This window comes from Lampris incognitus, chromosome 3, assembly GCF_029633865.1.
Source record: "Lampris incognitus isolate fLamInc1 chromosome 3, fLamInc1.hap2, whole genome shotgun sequence".
Classification (NCBI taxonomy): Eukaryota; Metazoa; Chordata; class Actinopteri; order Lampriformes; family Lampridae; genus Lampris; species Lampris incognitus.
Window position 1 is genome coordinate 103964672 of NC_079213.1, and position 17326 is coordinate 103981997.

The following is a 17326-nucleotide window of genomic DNA, read 5'->3' on the forward strand; positions in this document are numbered from 1 at the left end:
ACGGATGGAGCAGATCCCCACCACGACCATGGTCCAGGGCTTGACTCTTACTAGGAGAGTCATGCTGTAAATACATGGAATGCTTCATTTGTAAATTGAGAGACTGAAAGTGACATGCAAGGGTGACCATAGGACCTCAACAATACTTGAAGTCACAAAATGACATCATTAAATGCCAACCCCATCTAACCCAAGCCAGTGGTGTAGCATCTTGGGGTTGCTAAGGGTATTGGTTCACAATGATGATTCTGTGTCTCAGATGATGATGTTGTCTAAATATTTGATTTTGTTTTTTTTTGTTTTGTTTTTTTTGGCTACTGAATGGAAATGCATTATGCACGAATTCAAACAGTTTCCCCTGATGCACAACCGCTGTACTTGAGTGGTTAAAGGTTCTTTATTAGTACCCGTGGGTAAATTTGTGTTGCTTGTAGGAAACTTGGCGTTCCGGGTTAAAACACTACAAAAGAATTGTGGCAAACTCCATGCACGCATGCAGCTTAACTTGTAAACCTTCCCTCAATTTCACGTGTCAGGCTCATGTGTGAACGAGAGCCCGAGTCCATATTCTGTAAAAGTTGCGTCTGCCATTGGTGACCAGAGGGGCGGGCCTTCTCAACTGAGCTGTTCACAAAAACAAACCAGACAGACAAGCGTCCAGGTAGCGTAGCGGTCTATTCCATTGCCTACCAACACGGGGATTTCCGGTTCGAATCCCCGCGTTACCTCGGGCTTCGTCGGGCGTCCCTACAGACACAAATGGCCGTGTCTGCGGGTGGGAAGCCGGATGTGGGTGTGTGTCCTGGTCACTGCACTAGCGCCTCCTCTGGTTGGCCGGGGCGCCTGTTCAGGGTGGAGGGGGAACTGGGAGGAATAGCGTGAGCCTCCCACGTGCTACGTCCCCCTGGTGAAACTCCTCACTGTCAGGTGAAAAGAAGCGGCTGGTGACTCCACATGTATCAGAGGAGGTGTGTGGTAGTCTGCAGCCCTCCCTGGATTGGCAGAGGGGGTGGAGCAGTGACTGGGACAGCTCAGAAGAAAGGGGTAATTGGCTAAGTACACTTGGGGAGAAAAGGGGGGGAAATCCACAAAAATCAAAAATTATATTTCTAAATCGGATGGGTAGACTTGTGTAACCTAATTCACTTATCACTAATGCTGGCACACAGTGATTGACAGGCAACTCTGTGGCTGCCTAGCAACAGCAAATGCCTCTCACTGCCAAAATCACACTAAGAATGCTTTTTTATTACTTATCCATCACCCCCTAGTGGCTGTTTTCAATTTTGGACTCCACCTCTTGGGAGAATCATTGATCCCCTTGGTTTAGCTAGACAGATTGAATACCATTGGCTGGCTGTAGGATCATGTGACACGGTGGGGTGATTGTTTTAACAGGGAACAGGTGCCTGCAGGTGAATGGAGGGAAAGGTAAACAAAGAGGGGAAGGGTATTCCATGCTGAACCGGTGACCGTTTATTTCAATTTCATTCATACTCCCCCTTTTCCCTCACCAGGCGTCGGTGAAGCCAAAGTGTGGCCGGATGGTGGGCTTTTCCTCAGGGGGGGAGAATCCTCACGGTGTGAAGGCCGTCACCGGGGGGCAACGCTGCGCTGTGGCGCTGTGGTTCACATTGAACCCGCTCTTCAGAGAACTGGTATGTATCCACAAATCACAGCATCCTGTTTAGAATTGTACTGGCAGTGATGGTTCATCCCAGTTCCTCTACAGGTTTACTTTCAAACAGAAGTTCAAGTAGAAGACTGACCATGTCATGGATGGATGCCTAAAAACATCATACTCTAGCTAGATGCTCGTTTTGTGACTTGAAGGAAAATGTTTAGGACAGATTAATTAGATGGTAACTTAATTCAGTCTTATTCCTTAAGCACCTGGGACACTTGTTTTAAAGAGTTAGTCCACACTATTGTTTTAGTCTTATATTTCTATTTAGTGCTATTTACTTATGAGATACCATAATATTCAGGGCATCCAGGTAGCGTAGCAGTCTATTCTGTTGCCTACCAACACGGGGATCAGAGGTTCGAATCCCCGTGTTACCTCCGGCTTGGTCGGGCGTCCCTACAGACACAATTGGCCGTGTCTGCGGGTGGGAAGCCGGATGTGGGTATGTGTCCTGGTCACTGCACTAGTGCCTCCTCGGGTCAGTCGGGGCGCCTGTTCTGTGGGGAGGGGGAATTGGGGGAAATAGCGTGATCCTCCCACGCACTACGTCCCCCTGGCGAAACTTCTCACTGTCAGGTGAAAAGAAGCGGCTGGTGACTCCACATGTATCGGAGGAGGCATGTGGTAGTCTGCAGCCCTTCCCGGATCGGCCGGGGGGGTGGAGCAGCGACCGGCACAGCTCGGAAGAGTGGGGTAATAGGCTGGATACAATTGGGGGGGGGGTCAAAAAAGAAAAACCATAATACCGTTCATATTTTCAGCCATTGAACACAAATGTGCTGGTATTAACCTTTAAAAAATCTGACTCAATACTCCCATCTAAAGGTTGAAATGAGTGAAATATTTGGTGACTTTTGAGCTGCATCCATGTACAATAACTGAAATATACGTCAGGTTTCAACCCACAGTATAAAAGACTCCACATGGCTCTGCTCTTCACAACTTTTGACATTTTTCAAAATTGTGCTGAAGGTGGAGATGAGCTCAAAACGAGCATGTACTTATACTTCAGTCAGTATACTGCCCCTTAGGTACAGTCAGTACATTCAGACAGAGCCGTTTATCGCCAAAGCTAAAAGTCATATTGCAATCCCACCACAAAGGACACACAATGCCACAGATGTGAATCACGACTGTGGTGTGACTGTTGTGAACAGAACGACACGAGATCGTTGTCTCAGGGTTGTAACTGGAAGTAGGTCTCGTACTGACTGCACATTTTCAGCCGAGGAGCTAATGTTTCATATTATTTAAATCAAATCTTGTGGTCGCTTAACATTGACACTGTAAAACAGAGCTAACGTTAGCTCATCTGAATCATGTTTTTAGATAACCAACAACCCAGAAAAGCAAGCAGACACATCAGAAACACTTTAACATGTTAAAGCAATTCAATCTTTTGATGAAAGTTTTAAAGCTGATAGAGAATGTCTCGCTTACGTCTCTCTCTGTTGATGGCGTTTCTATGAAATCCTACCCCGAATGAAACCACATGTAACAACATAACAGCCCCGGGGAAAACTCCAGGGGAAATGTCGCCCTCTGGTGGCCAGCTGAGGGATTACTGAATCCCTTACATTGCAGCCTGGTTCAAGAGATAGTACACCACATCTACAAAGTTTTTCCTAATAGAGGATGTCCTTTTCTTTTCTCTCCTGCAGGAGCGACTGCAGGCGGACGAGGTGATCCAGGCTTTAGACAGTCAGGCCCAGTCTCAATGGGACCACGGTCTTCATATCAACCCCAAGGATGAACTGTAGGAGCCGAGACCCGCACCCCTGCCACACCCACCCCATCCCTCCAATCAAGTTCTTCTATCTGTCTATTTTATTTCTATTTATTAAATGAGCTTTGGATCAGAACAATTCTATTTTTGTACTGTTTGAAGTGCAAGGTTAATAATATTGTCTGTCGTTTTTTGGGGGGGGGGATTTTTGGTCATGTGATGATGTGACTTTTTTCTTTTTAAAAAAAATTAATTTTGTCTCTCTAAACACCAATACTTCGGATCATCCATATTTTTCCCCTCTCTCCCACTGACAGTCTCTAATCCACGTAAAGAGCTCGATCTGATTCATGTTCACTTTATGGGTCAGCATTTGGAGGTTTTCACATGCAAAAAAAAAAAAAGAGAGACAAAAAGCTGTTTGTAACTTCTAGTTTTTTAACTGCACTGTGAACAAGCCAAAGAGAAGAACTCCATGTTGATGTTTTTCTGCTATGGACTCTGCTTGTTGCTATTGTTCTGGTCAAAACCTTTTCGGATATAGTCCTACTAGTGTGAATGGTGAAAATAGGCTGGCTGGCTATGTGTACTGTAACTGTGTTCTCTACAGTATTGGGCTATAGGGAGAACAACGTGTTCATAATATGTGAAGATTGGCTGAAAGCATTGAGCATTTTAAGGGTTTGATTCTAAAACACTGTATGTACTTCTTGAAAAAAAAGTTGCCTTGAACTCTACACACAGAACAATTTGTCAGATTATAGGGATTTTTTTTTTTAGGCATCGGTCATAATTTCCCTAATGATTTGTTAACCTTTGATATCACAGGCTTTTCATTACAGAGATAACCGAGTAATACATGAATAAAATAGATGTAAGTGAACTGTGATGAATGGTGATTGCTGAGGGAAAGATGAGTAAAATAGGGACTTTCCTACATCTCTAGTTTCCTTCCTTGTCATTATAATGTGATAATATAGTCTAAATATAATCTACATCAAACTCATCGACTTTTATATTGAATGTTCTAAAGATGGGCGACATAGTGGCGCAGTGGTTAGCGCGGTCACCTGACAGCAAGAAAGCCCCGGGTTCGAGCCCCGGGATTGTCCAACCTCGGGGGTCGTCCCGGGTCATCCTCTGGGTGGAGTTTGCATGTTCTCCCCTGTCTGTGTGGGTTTCCTCCCACAGTCCAAAGACATGTAGGACAGGTGAATCGGCCGTACTAAATTGTCCCTAGGTGTGAATGTGTTGGCCCTGTGATGGACTGGTGGTCTGTCCAGGGTGTCTCCCCGCCTGCCGCCCAGTGACTGCTGGGATAGGCTCCAGCGTCCCCTTGACCCTGGATAATGGATGGATTATAATGACAAGGTAGCAAACTAGACATACAGGGAAGCCCCTATTTTACTCACATATTATCAAGGCTCAGCATTTTCGGTTTTTATTTTTCAAAGCCATCCAGCATGCCGAATTTCGCCACAAGAGGACACTGTTACATAACCTCACATGAACAGGAACAACTTGGAAACATAAAATCCGGGTGAAAATCCATTTAAATCAATCTGCTCCTTTTAAAAAAAATCAGGGTATTTTTCGGTGAAAATCGGTAGAAACCAAAAACGCTGAGCCTTGTATATTATGCAATAATTAACACCGATCATACTTAAGCTACTTCTGTTTTAATCATGCATCACTTGGTTTTCTCTGCATTAATGAATGGCCTATAATTTAACACCTTACCAGTAACTTAAATGACTACATGAGGAGTTTTTCAATACCGGCAAGAGTTTTTACCAACGTGTACTATGTTTGGCCGAGAATGGACATTTATTTTGGAAGGAAACTCCTCAAAAGAGAGATCGACGGAGAAGAATTTTACAAATAAGGATTGTGCTCTGGTTGATATTTGTGCGGTCCTGCACGCTTGTCTGTCCAAGTATCTGAAGCCCGACGTCATCCGTCAGGACTCTGTGCACTTTCCCCCTTGTTAGTGATGCGATAAGGAGAGACCACCACCTCCACGGCTCCCCTTTGGACAAACAGAACAAGGCGCCAGTTTACAGGTCGATAAAGATGTGTGTGTGTGTGGGTGTGTGTGTGTGTGTGTGTAGGTGTGTGTGTGGGCGTCAACGTTGTATTTGTGTTTTTTTTTTTTTGTCAATATAGACAGCTGCTATTGCAATTGTCCGCATTTAATATTAGGAACTTTTTTAATAAAAGTTGTCAATTGTTCCTGTTTCAAGGAATCCATATTTAAAGGAGGCTTATACTTATCTTTTCTTTCAAATACTCATATTTCTGTCAGGCAGACAGAAACATGCACTGTATGTCCGATGGAAAGAAAAATTGTATATGTATATATAAATATATAAATATACTTTTTATAATTCATCTGATTCAAACTGCTAACCAGGAAGTGGAAGGGTTGCTTGAGGGTCTTCCACGCCAGCGAGAGAAACGCTGGAGTCTTCCTGTTTCACTGACACAAAATGCTGTAGCACACAAGCTGATGTTATGTTACCCATAAATTAAAAAGAGAATATTATCTGTATTTAATGGTTTGTTTTTATTTGAATGTTCATGTTTTAACTGCGCAACACAAATTAAACATGATGTATATTTTGTACCATACGTGCTCCATGTCTTTGATACAAGGAGACCTGGTGAAGGGCTTGTGTCTTCTCATTTCGACAAATGTTCTGTAAAAAAAACTTCAAGACATAGGGCAGTTTTTTGTAAACAACGTGCTTCTACTGTAGATATGTATAGATCTTTTTATGAAACACAGTAGTGTGTGCACATTTCACCATCATGATAGCTAGCTGCACGCTCTCTGAGGGAAGGCATATGGTATAAGACATGATACGGCTCTTGTATGCACATTGCCAACTGTAATGACCACTCTGCAAAAGAATGAAGTTTAAAGGGTAAAGTGTGTCTGTTGCTACAGAAAAGATAAATTGATAGAATTGTTGAAAAAAAAAACATTCAGAATAAACATTAACACTTGTAGCTGGATTGGGATTTTCCAGGCTTTCTGGTAATATAATTACACTGAATAGCGATGACTGCAGTTTATCCCTGAAAGATCCAAGTATGTGGTTGAGAAATCTAAACTTCAGAAAAAACTGGGTCCAAAAACGCAATCAGCTACATCTCGTAAGCTAACGCAGTCATCTTCTGCAGTATTCCCTGACTGAAAATGATTATTTTTCATCCCAGTTGTTAGATTTCTAGTCCTATATGTTGCTCTGTAACTGTGATATGAGTTCAACTTACAGCAAGAGACATTTTCGTGCCATCCGTGTGAGGCGACCGCAGTAATTCCGAGCTTTATCTTGCTGCTCTCTGCATTCAGTGAAGCCTGGTCTGAAGGTTCAGAGACGGTATGCCAGGTGTTAGGTGAACCTGAAGGGCTTGTTGTCGTTGACAGTGCACAGCAGCAGGTCTTGCGTGCGTCGTGCGTGGCGTTCCTCCAGCACCAGCCTACGGGAGCGCTCCCGAGCCGCCTGCTGCTCTGCGCGCTTCTCCACCCACTTCCGCTTCAGCCAGCTGGAGGTCAGTTTGGAGATGTCAGTACAATCACCTCATATCAACACATTCAAAAATACAGGTGCATCTTCTAAAGTTCAAGTGTTTCCCTGCCATCTGCTGAACAGCCAACAACTAAGTCTAAATAGTTGAGTTCTGTAGCAAGTAATGTCTAATACCTTATCAAACTGGGGTTACCGGCTTAATTTGATCTCTTTGGGGTGCTCGAGAACCCCTGCGCTGATTTACGCATTTCATAAGGACCATGTTAATTCGTGGATTTACTAACCACTTAGATTCTAACTTGATGGATTTGACACTGTAATTCTATTCACTAATTCACAGACTTGAAAGTAGGGCTGAACAATATTGGGGGGGGGGGGGAATCAACATTGTGATATTTTTTTGCAACGACTATCGAAATAATAAAGAATAAAAAGGAGTTCCACAATTTCACCAGATATATGCAAGTTTTAACTTTGAAAGCTCAATTTGCAAATAATTTATCACTGTAGTAATTTGTGTAATTTTAAGGGGGAAATAAACAAGTTGTCCTTGAAGTCATTAGAGTGGTCAGCCTTGATTTATTTGGTTTTGTTTGATTTGGCGCCATCTGGTGGGTATTTTGGAGAGGAGACCGATCAACAACGTCACCCGACTCAGCAATATTGAGAAGCATTTCCATCCATATCAGATATTTGAATGACCCTCACTAAACATTGGATAGTGTTTACTCTCCTCTGAATCAAACAAAATTACATTGTTTTTCAGATGCAGCATTTTTCATAAAAAAAAGTAACTGTTAGGGCGTCCGGGTACCGTAGCGGTCTATTCTGTTGCCTACCAACACGGGGATCGCCGGTTCAAATCCCCGTGTTACTTCCGGCTTGGTCGGGCGTCCCTACAGACACAATTGGCCGTGTCTGCGTGTGGGAAGCCGGATGTGGGTATGTGTCCTGGTCACTGCACTAGCGCCTCCTCTGGTTGGTCGGGGCGCCTGTTCAGGGGGGGGGGAACTGGGGGGAATAGCGTGATCCTCCAACGCGCTATGTCCCCCAGGTGAAACGCCTCACTGTCAGGTGAAAAGAAGCGGCTGGCGACTCCACATGTATCGGAGGAGGCATGTGGTAGTCTGCAGCCCTCCCCGCATTGGCAGAGGGGGTGGAGCAGAGACCGGGACGGCTCGGAAGAGTGGTGTAATTGCCCATTGGGGGGGTAAAAAAAAGTGTTGATTGAGTTCATTTTCTGTCAAGCAGTAAGAGGTTTTAGCCCAACATGGCTGACAGGCCCAATTTGCCTTACATTGCATCCTCTGCAATGCCACTACTGAACAGGTGTATAATCATTTTGATCCTGATACATTTTGATGTCGTTGATTCTGACATATCGGTGATGTTGATTCTGAAATGATGCATTGTTCAGCCCTATTTGAAAGGCAACCCCCCCCCATGCTAACTTACAGTTTGAAGGCTCGTTCACACTGCTGGCGGTTGTGCAGCAGGTAGCTGCTCTCCTGCTCCAGCCTCCTCAGCTCCTCCAGCTGCCTCTCTCTCTGCTGCTGCTCCTGCTTCCTCTGCAGCCATGACTTAAACACCTCCTCCCGGTCACTGGACTCCCTCTGTATGGGCAGGCCAAAACAAAGAGCCGAGATTTCACGTAATCTGTTTTAACAGTATGGATGTCCATCTTTTCAGAGGTTATATTACAATTGTATTGATTTCTTTGATGGCACGGAAAGCTCCGGAGCCCGGTTGAGTAAATGCACTGCCTAAGATCCTCAGATCATGCTGATATATTGATACAGTGGAGAAAATAAATATTTGACCCCTTGCTGATTTTGTAGGTTTGCCCACTTACAAAGAACGCAACAGTCTATAATTTTAATCATATGTACATTTTAACAGTGAGAGACGGAATCCAAAAGAAAATTCCAGAAAATCACATCATATGAATTTATAAAAATTAATAACCCCCTGATTTAGAAAAATAAGTATCTGATCCCCCACCAAACAGCAAGTATTCTGGCTCCCACAAACCAGTTAGTTTTTCTTTAAGATGCACCCCCAATCCCAACTAATTACCCACATAAAATACACCTGCATCACCTCGTTACCTGTACAAAAGATACCTGTCCACACCCAATCAATCAGATTTCAACATCTCCACCATGGGCAAGACCAAAGAGCTGTCTAAGGACACCTGGGACAAGAGTGTAGACCTGCACAAGGCCGGGATGGGCTACAAGAGAATTGGAAAGCATCTTCGAGAGAAAGTAACAACTGTCGGTGCAGTTATCAGGAAATGGAAGGAACACCACACCACCGCCAACCTCCCTCGGTCTGGGGCTCCACACAAGATCTCGCCTCTTGGGGTGTCCCTGATCATGCGAACGGTGAGGAATCATCCCAGAACCACAAGGGGGGGGGACTGGTTGATGACCTGAAGGCAGCTGGGACCACAGTTACAAAGCAAACGGTTAGTAACACACTACACCGTCATGGATTAAAATCCTGCAGCGCACGCAAGGTCCCACTGCTGAAGAAGGCACATGTACAGGCCCGTCTGCAGTTCGCCAATGAACACCTGGACGACTCAGAAGAGGCCTGGAAGAAGGTGATGTGGTCGGATGAGACCAAAATACAACTTTTCGGGCTCAACTCAACTCGCCGTGGTTGGAGGGTGAAGAACACGGAGTACAACCCAAAGAACACCATCCCCACCGTCAAGCATGGGGGTGGCAACATCATGCTTTGGGGGGGATTTTCAGCCAAGGGGACAGGACAACTCCATCGCATTGAGGGGAGGATGGACGGGGCCATGTACCGTGGAATTCTGGACCAACACCTCCTTGGGTCGTGGATGGGTGTTCCAACACGACAACGACCCAAAGCACACCGCCAAAGCAACCAAGGAGTGGCTGAAGAAGAAGCACATCGAGGTTCTGGAATGGCCTAGACAGTCTCCAGACCTGAATCCAATCGAAAATATTTGGAGGGAGCTTAAAATTCGGGTTGCCAGGCGACAGCCTCGAAACCTGAACGATTTGGAGCTTGTCTGCAGGGAGGAGTGGGCCAACATCCCTGCCGAAATGTGCACAAACCTTGTCAGAAACTATAAAAACCGTTTGACATCTGTGCTGGCCAATAATGGCTTTTCTACTAAATATTAACATAATGTTAATCCAGGGGTTCAAATATTTATGTTGGACCAAAAATATGCAAATAAATTCATAAAATTCATACAATGTCTTATTCCACTTTTTTTGGTCATATTCTGTCTCTAGCTGTTAAAGTGAACCTACGCCTAAAATTATAGACTGTTGCACTCTTTGTAAGTGGGCAAACTTACAAAATCAGCAGGGGCTCAAATAATTATTTTCCCCACTGTAGACTGTCAGTTTCAGAAGTTACTGAGTGGGTTCAGGCTCTGCTGCAGTTGATGTTAGGAGGTTCTCATCCCACCTAAACAACACCGGCTTAAGTGCACTTAAGAGAACTGGGGGTTGATTCCCACCAATAAAGAACTGGGACTGAGTCCCAGAGGCCACAGGGTCATAAACGCAAGGACAGATGTTTTCCTTTTCTCTGTCAGTTTTCTTTGCATTTTAACTTGATTTAATTATTGCACTGCATTTTAACACATAAAATGAATAGATAGATAGATAGATAGATAGATAGATATTCTCCTGAAAACTGATCTTTTGAGAATTGAGCCAAGGCCTTTTATTCTACTCCAACCTTTTTTTAAATCGTTCCTCTTTTGATGTTTACTTCCTTTGATTTGTTAAGGGGCTTAGTAAACTTTTTCCTAAAAAGCATTATACACAAAAGTGATCTGATTTGATCCTGGGGTGGAATTCAATATGCTGACAAACCCCCACCCATCCATTCATCCATTATCCAACCCGCTCATCCTGCTCTTGGGGCCTCTCGTCTGTGGCCTGCGTGTAGTGCAGCAGCAGCAGCAGCAAATGACTCGTCAGGCTGTACGGCTTCAGGCACGTGTTTACTGCGTCCGTCAGTCAGCGTCTATTGGAGCGAGGTGCCCGTGCTGCCGACGGAACCCTCGTGGAACAACAGACGAGCCTCCTGCGTCCTTTAGTCCACAGTGGTTCTCAACCTTTTTGGGGTCCTGGACCCCCTGCGTATTTTTGATCTACCCTGAGGACCCCTCCACCTGATCTTGGGGGAGGGGGGTTGCAATTTGATAGAAACAGTAGAAACTGCATTTTAAATTGCATTATAGCATTTATTCACTCTTTGGGGCAAAAATAAGAGCTTTCAGTTGTAACTTAGATATAGTTAACAAAACAGAATTCTTATGCAGTAACTTTTAACAATGCAAACGGGAGCGAGATCTCTTATTAAAATACAATAAATTACACTTGTGAAGCAGATGTAATTAGAGAAAAAAGTCCTGTTACCCTTTATAATTTAGGTAGATAAAGGTCTCAGTCACATTTGAGTAAAATAATCCTATTTCTATAAATGTTATAGGATCTTTTTTTTAAAGATATTTATTTTCACGGACCCCTTGCAATTACACCACGGACCACTAGGGGTCCGCGGACCCCCGGTTGAGAAACACTGCTTTAGTCCACCGTGGCCAGTGGCACTCTGGGCGGCCTGGTAGCTCAGACTGCTATCTGGTTCTCCTCAGCGTTTCCTCGTTGATAACGCGGTATGACTCCTCTTGGTTAGCTAATGGGTGGCCTCTTGTCCATTCACTCTGCTAATGAACGCGCTGCATAGCGAACTATGCCGCTTAATTAGCTGGCGTTACACGAAACTCCGTGTCGGGTTCTTCTGCTGCTCACCAAACAGGCAAACATCATCCCGCTGCAGGATGTCGACTTGACGGTCCGGGGATTAGTCCACACGTTGGTATGAACGTTACTTGAAACGTTTGGCGTGACTTTTCCCACAAAGCCAACGCATTTCTCCAAACCCACTTCCTCATCACCGCGCACGCACACCGGCGCGCGCTCCCTCCGGTTGCTAGCCCACTCTCGTCACCGATCGCGAGAAAAGGCACGACTGACGTTTAGCGATTACAGCCGGTGCCAACTAACACCACAAGAGGGCGCCATGAGTACAATAAAACGTTCTATAATTGACGGTCGCTAGAACGTTACTCCCTTGGGAACGATAACGTAATATTTTGACGAACTTCAGCGTATTAATATGCGGGTACTTTTTACTCCTGCTACACTCTCAGGGTCGCGGGGATGGTGGATCCTATCCCAGCAGGCATTGGGCGGCAGGCGGGGAGACACCCTGGACAAACCCCATGACATTCATATGACATCACATTGTTCCAAGTCCAACTTCCAGGTGTAAAGCCTCCCTGGTTGGAGGCTGAACAGCTGGAACAACAGGTGAATATAAAGGACTACCTAGTAGAATAGAAATACTACGAGGCGTCTGGGTGGCGTGGCGGTGGGGGTCTATTCTGTTGCCTACCAACACGGGGATTGGCTTTTCGAATCCCCGTGTTACCTCCGGCTTGGTCAGGCGTCCCTGCAGATACAATTGGCCGTGTCTGCGGATGGGAAGCCAGGTGTGGATATGTGTCCTGGTCGCGTCTGTTGGGGGGGGGGGAGGGGAATAGCGTGATCCTCCCACGCGCTACGTTCCCCTGGTGAAACTCCTCACTGTCAGGTGAAAAGAAGCGGCTGGCAACTCCACGCATATCGGAGGAGGCATGTGGTAGTCTGCAGCCCTCCCCGATCGGCAAAGGGGGTGGAGCAGCGACCGGAATGGCTCGGAAGAGTGGGGTAAGTACAATTAGGGAGAAAGGGGGGGGGTAGAAATACTACCTGGTAGACATTGCTATTCATCCTCTCCATTTCCTGAGCTCGGTGGATCCGTCTCTCCTCCTGGAGCTGCCCTCTCTTCTTCATCAGCCACGCCCGGAATGCCACCTCATTCTCCCTCTTCCTCTGCTCCTCTTCCTCACGTTTTCTCTCCTCTGCCTGAAAAGGAAGAAGGGAGTGCAAGACAGTAGAAATGTTGGTAACCAGGAGTAAATTAATGCTAGAAGAGTAATTTACGAGTACTCTGTCATGTAAAAACAAAAATGACTAGTATCTGGACTGTAGAAGAGAGAGCCCCCACATAAACCCAGTCTACTCAGCTTTCTTTCTTAGTATAGCAACATTTTCAAGGCATAGTAAATGTAACATGCAGGGGTTGGTAGCTTGTAATATGGAGAGTCCAATTGAAAAGTTTCATTTATGTCTGACCATTCATGACAAGGTTGTGAGTGTATTTGTGTGTCTGTTGTAATGCCACTAGGAGACACCATGCAGTCTGCTGGAAGACTCAATGCTGAGAGACTCCACCAGTGTCACTCTTCACTACAGAACAGAAATGACGAATAAACCCAAATCAACTTCCACAGACCAGATGGTGGAAAGTGACTGGGAAGGCAGCCAGTATGAATCAGACTAACAGGGTCCTTTAAAAGCACTTGATGTAATGAGCTGCCATCCCAGTGCTCCCAGTCTTACTGGCCGTGTGCTGAGCCAACGTGACGTCAGAGACTGTACACAAGACATCCGGGGGATTTCTCTGACACCTTCACATAGTTTACATGGAATCCTCCATGATGAGGAAACTCTGATTAAAACTGACATTCATAGATGGGTATCTCAGTTGTATGAGCTCTTTACTTTCCATCCTTGAATGAATGAATGAATGAATCATTTACATCATATATTATCCATCCATTCATCCATTATCCAAACCACTTATCCTGCTCTCAGAGTCGCGGGGATGCTGGAGCCTATCCCAGCAGTCAGTGGGCGGCAGGTGGGGAGACACCCTGGACAGGCCACCAGGCCATCACAGGGCCCATGATGTAGTTTATATCATAATCTATAAGCTTAACTGTTTTTCTGTCGTTTTCTTTTCCTTTAAATTGTAGATGTTGTAGTATAAAACTTAAAATTTGTCAAGGCAAAGAGAAAATTATTTGCCATTAAAATATTTTTGTTAAGTAATAATTGTTTTATTTGAAATGATTACTCATCACTAACCAGACATTGTGATTGTCCCACTTTTTACTGTGATATTTTACCTTATTTTTAGTATTTTTTACAGTATTTAACAAATCGTGACTGATTATGATTGTGTTCTACCTCTTTTTCTCGTCTCGCCTTCCTCTCCTGGATTTTCTGCAGCTGCTCCTTCTGCTGGGGGGAGAGGGTGAAGGTCATCTGGCAGGAAGTCCCAGTGGCGGAATGTACTCGCCGCCTGGCACCTCTGCTCGGGCTTCCTCTCTGGCCGTGACTGGCGGAGTTGGGCCGGTTCCGGGGTTGTGCTGGGGGTCTGGGAACCCAGAGGTGCTCGATGCCCTGCTGAGAAAGGGGACGAGGGGAGGAGGAGGAGGGGGAACTTTGGATCCTACTGAAGCCCAAAGCAGACTCCCTTGGGCGACGGGAGGAGCGGGGCTGGCTGCCAGAGTTGTTGGCTAAGGGAGGCAGCAGACCTTGACTGTCCACCTCCTTCAGGCTCACCAGGTCAAACTTGCCATCTTTTTCCACCAAAACTCTGTCCTCCTTTACCTCCGGCCCTGCACAGCTTTTCTCTCCGGCATCCGAACCAGATGCACCTCCCACCCTGCCAAATCCACCACCCTGGCCGCTCCATTCTCCATCACTCCGCTCCCAGGGCCGAGGGGAGATTTTCAGCTCAGAAAGTTTCCCGGACACCTCTCTTTCTTCCACCTCACTTTCAGCTCCCTCAGTACTACCATCCTGTCCTTCCACCCTTTCCCTGCGGGGAGCGCCATCATCTCCTGACTTCTGGTACCCAAAAGGAGGCACCACCATGTCCACCAGCATGTCCTTGAAGTGCAGCCTTTTGCGCCGTGTGGTGTCTGGGGCCTCCTGGTCCTGCAGCTCCTGATTGGCCCACTGTATTTTCTCCAGGATGTACTTTTTCTCCTCCTCCGGCTGGTTGTCCGATGCCAGAGGAGGCGGAGCAATAGGCAGGGCTCGAAACGGACTGTCTCGGTCTGAACTGTACTCCAAGGGTTCCATGGGAGACGGCCATCTCTCCTCATCTTCCTCCACCTCTGCCTCTTTTGATTCCTTCCCGCTCTTCTCCCTGTTCTGGCTTTTCTTCTCTTTCCCTCCTCGGCCCTGGTCATCGTGGTCCTCCAGCTCTTTATCTATTTCAGCCTCAATGTCTTTGTAGTCGGACCCCTGTGTGATGGAAGAGTTAGATACATTGTCCACATATGGGGTCTGAATGAAACTCGATTCATTCTCTGCAAGTGTTGCATGGCGCGATAACAGACACACACTTTGTGTGTCAATCAATAATGCATCTTGCAGCAAGCATGCTCTTTCACAGGGAAAGCCTGTCATTCTGTTGCTGGAGTCAGTTTCACATGCAGACGGTGATGAACGCCAGCGCGGGTAACTCTACACGGCTCACAGTCACACTTTCACAGAGTGGGATCAGAGAAACTAAAGCACCCGATCGCAGCAAGTGGACCGCTACTATACTGTACACCCACATGGTCTTATTAGATTTCAACTTTTACTCAAAGTTTTAAGTTTAGCTTTAGGTGTGAGTTTACTGACAAGCCATATAACACAGATGCAGTATGGGAAGCCATGTTAACATTTAATCACCAGAGTGAACTCTACTAGAGGGAACCACACACACTTGCATCAAGTGCAAATATTGACACCCCCCACCCATCATAGCTACACAAATCTATCTATCTATCTATCTATCTATCTATCTATCTATCTATCTATCTATCTATCTATCTATCTATCTATCTATCTATCTATCTATCTATCTATCTATCTATCTATCTATCTATCTATCTATCTATCTATCTATCTATCTATCTATCTATCTATCTATCTATCTATCTATCTATCTATCTATCTATCAAATGAACGAAGAGCACTGAGGTGCATTTTCACTCTGAAATATGTAGATACAAAATGACATCTTCTTTAAAAAAAGTGAGGGGGGTCTTATGTGGACACCTAACCCCAAAAGAAAAAGAAAAACAACAACAAATCAAGATAGGTCCTTCAGACACACATGAAGGTCTGGCTTACCTGGTCCTCACTGTGGCCCTCCTCGCTGATCAACCAGTCCAAGTCCTTCTCAAAGTCATCCTCATACTCCTCCTGTGACTTAGCGCTAAGCCCCTGACTCATCCTCTACCACGGACAGGCTGTAAAAACAAGTTTTAACAGCTTTCAATTATCCATCACAATACTCTTGGACTCTAAGAAAACCTATGAGAGACAGACACACTTTTAGTCTCACATTATTGTGTTATATAGCTCGGACGTTTTTAGCCCGAGTGCCCTACCAGGTCAAATTACTTGGTGATCAATAAACCTGATTTACCATAGGTAGATAGATAGACAGACAGATAGATAGATAGATAGATAGATAGATAGATAGACAGATAGATAGATAGATAGATAGATAGATAGATAGATAGATAGATAGATAGATAGATAGATAGATAGATAGATAGATAGATAGATAGATAGATAGATAGATAGATAGATAGATAGATAGATAGATAGATAGATAGATAGATAGATAGACAGACAGACAGACAGACAGATAGACAGATAGACAGTTGACTATTAATCCCCAGAGGGAAATCAAAACATCATAGCAACCAGGTAAATTAAAATACAAAGAACAAATGTCAACAGATAAGACTAATAAATAACAAAATAAGGGGGGGGGAGTAAGTTAGTCCAGGGGCAGTTCAATGTCAGCAGATCTGGCAAAGACAGATGAATTGTAAAGTCTGATAGCACCTGGCAGGAATGACCTCCTGTATCGCTCCTTAACACACCAGGGTAGAATGACTCTGTAGCTAAAGGTGCTCTTTAGCTTGGCTAACATGATGTTTAGAGCTGGGAGGCATTGCCCAGGATCTCCAGTAGTTAAGCCAGCAGTCTGCCGTCCTACACCACCTCCTCCAGAGTGGCCAGCTTAGATTCAGTGACAGACCCAGCCGTCTTTATGAGTTTATTCGGTCTGTTGGCGTCCTTTGCTTCGATGCCCTGGCCCCAGCACACCACAGCATAGAAGATGCCACTTGCAACAACACACTGATGGAACATGTGACGCGTCTTATTGCATACATTTTACATTTCCGGACATTTAGATTATTTAGCATGACTTAACAAAAGTAGAATTAGCTTCACTTTTTTGCTTGACGAAAATTACAAGCCACTAAAACCCATGAGTCCAAAGGTCAGAGGCCTTCAGGTCACACTTAGAATATCCAAGTGTGAGAAAGGATAGAAGATAAGAGATAAAAAGTGTCTTTTTAAATTGTTTTCCGTAAAATGAATATTCATTCATTCTCTATACACAGGT

General features: G+C 45.0%; 2 protein-coding genes across 2 annotated transcripts in view; one reads left to right on the plus strand and one right to left on the minus strand.

Moving 5' to 3' along the window:
* p3h2 (prolyl 3-hydroxylase 2) overlaps window positions 1-6010 on the plus strand; it is a 130176-nt gene extending 124166 nt beyond the window's left edge. Inside the window, exons 13-14 of the mRNA XM_056276902.1 lie at window positions 1518-1658; window positions 3349-6010. Of these exons, the coding sequence (XP_056132877.1) occupies window positions 1518-1658; window positions 3349-3447 (240 nt within the window). The 3' untranslated portion in view covers window positions 3448-6010. The remainder of the gene's footprint in view (window positions 1-1517; window positions 1659-3348) is intronic.
* On the minus strand, window positions 34-16134 carry ccdc181 (coiled-coil domain containing 181). Its single transcript, XM_056276443.1, has 7 exons — window positions 16033-16134; window positions 14580-15153; window positions 14086-14519; window positions 12760-12918; window positions 8405-8556; window positions 6693-6965; window positions 34-64 (listed from the first exon to the last, which is right to left on the minus strand). The coding sequence occupies exons 1-6, from the start codon at window positions 16132-16134 to the stop codon at window positions 6812-6814; spliced, it is 1575 nt and encodes a 524-aa protein (XP_056132418.1). The 3' UTR covers window positions 34-64; window positions 6693-6811.
* Window positions 16135-17326: the final 1192 nt, after the last annotated feature.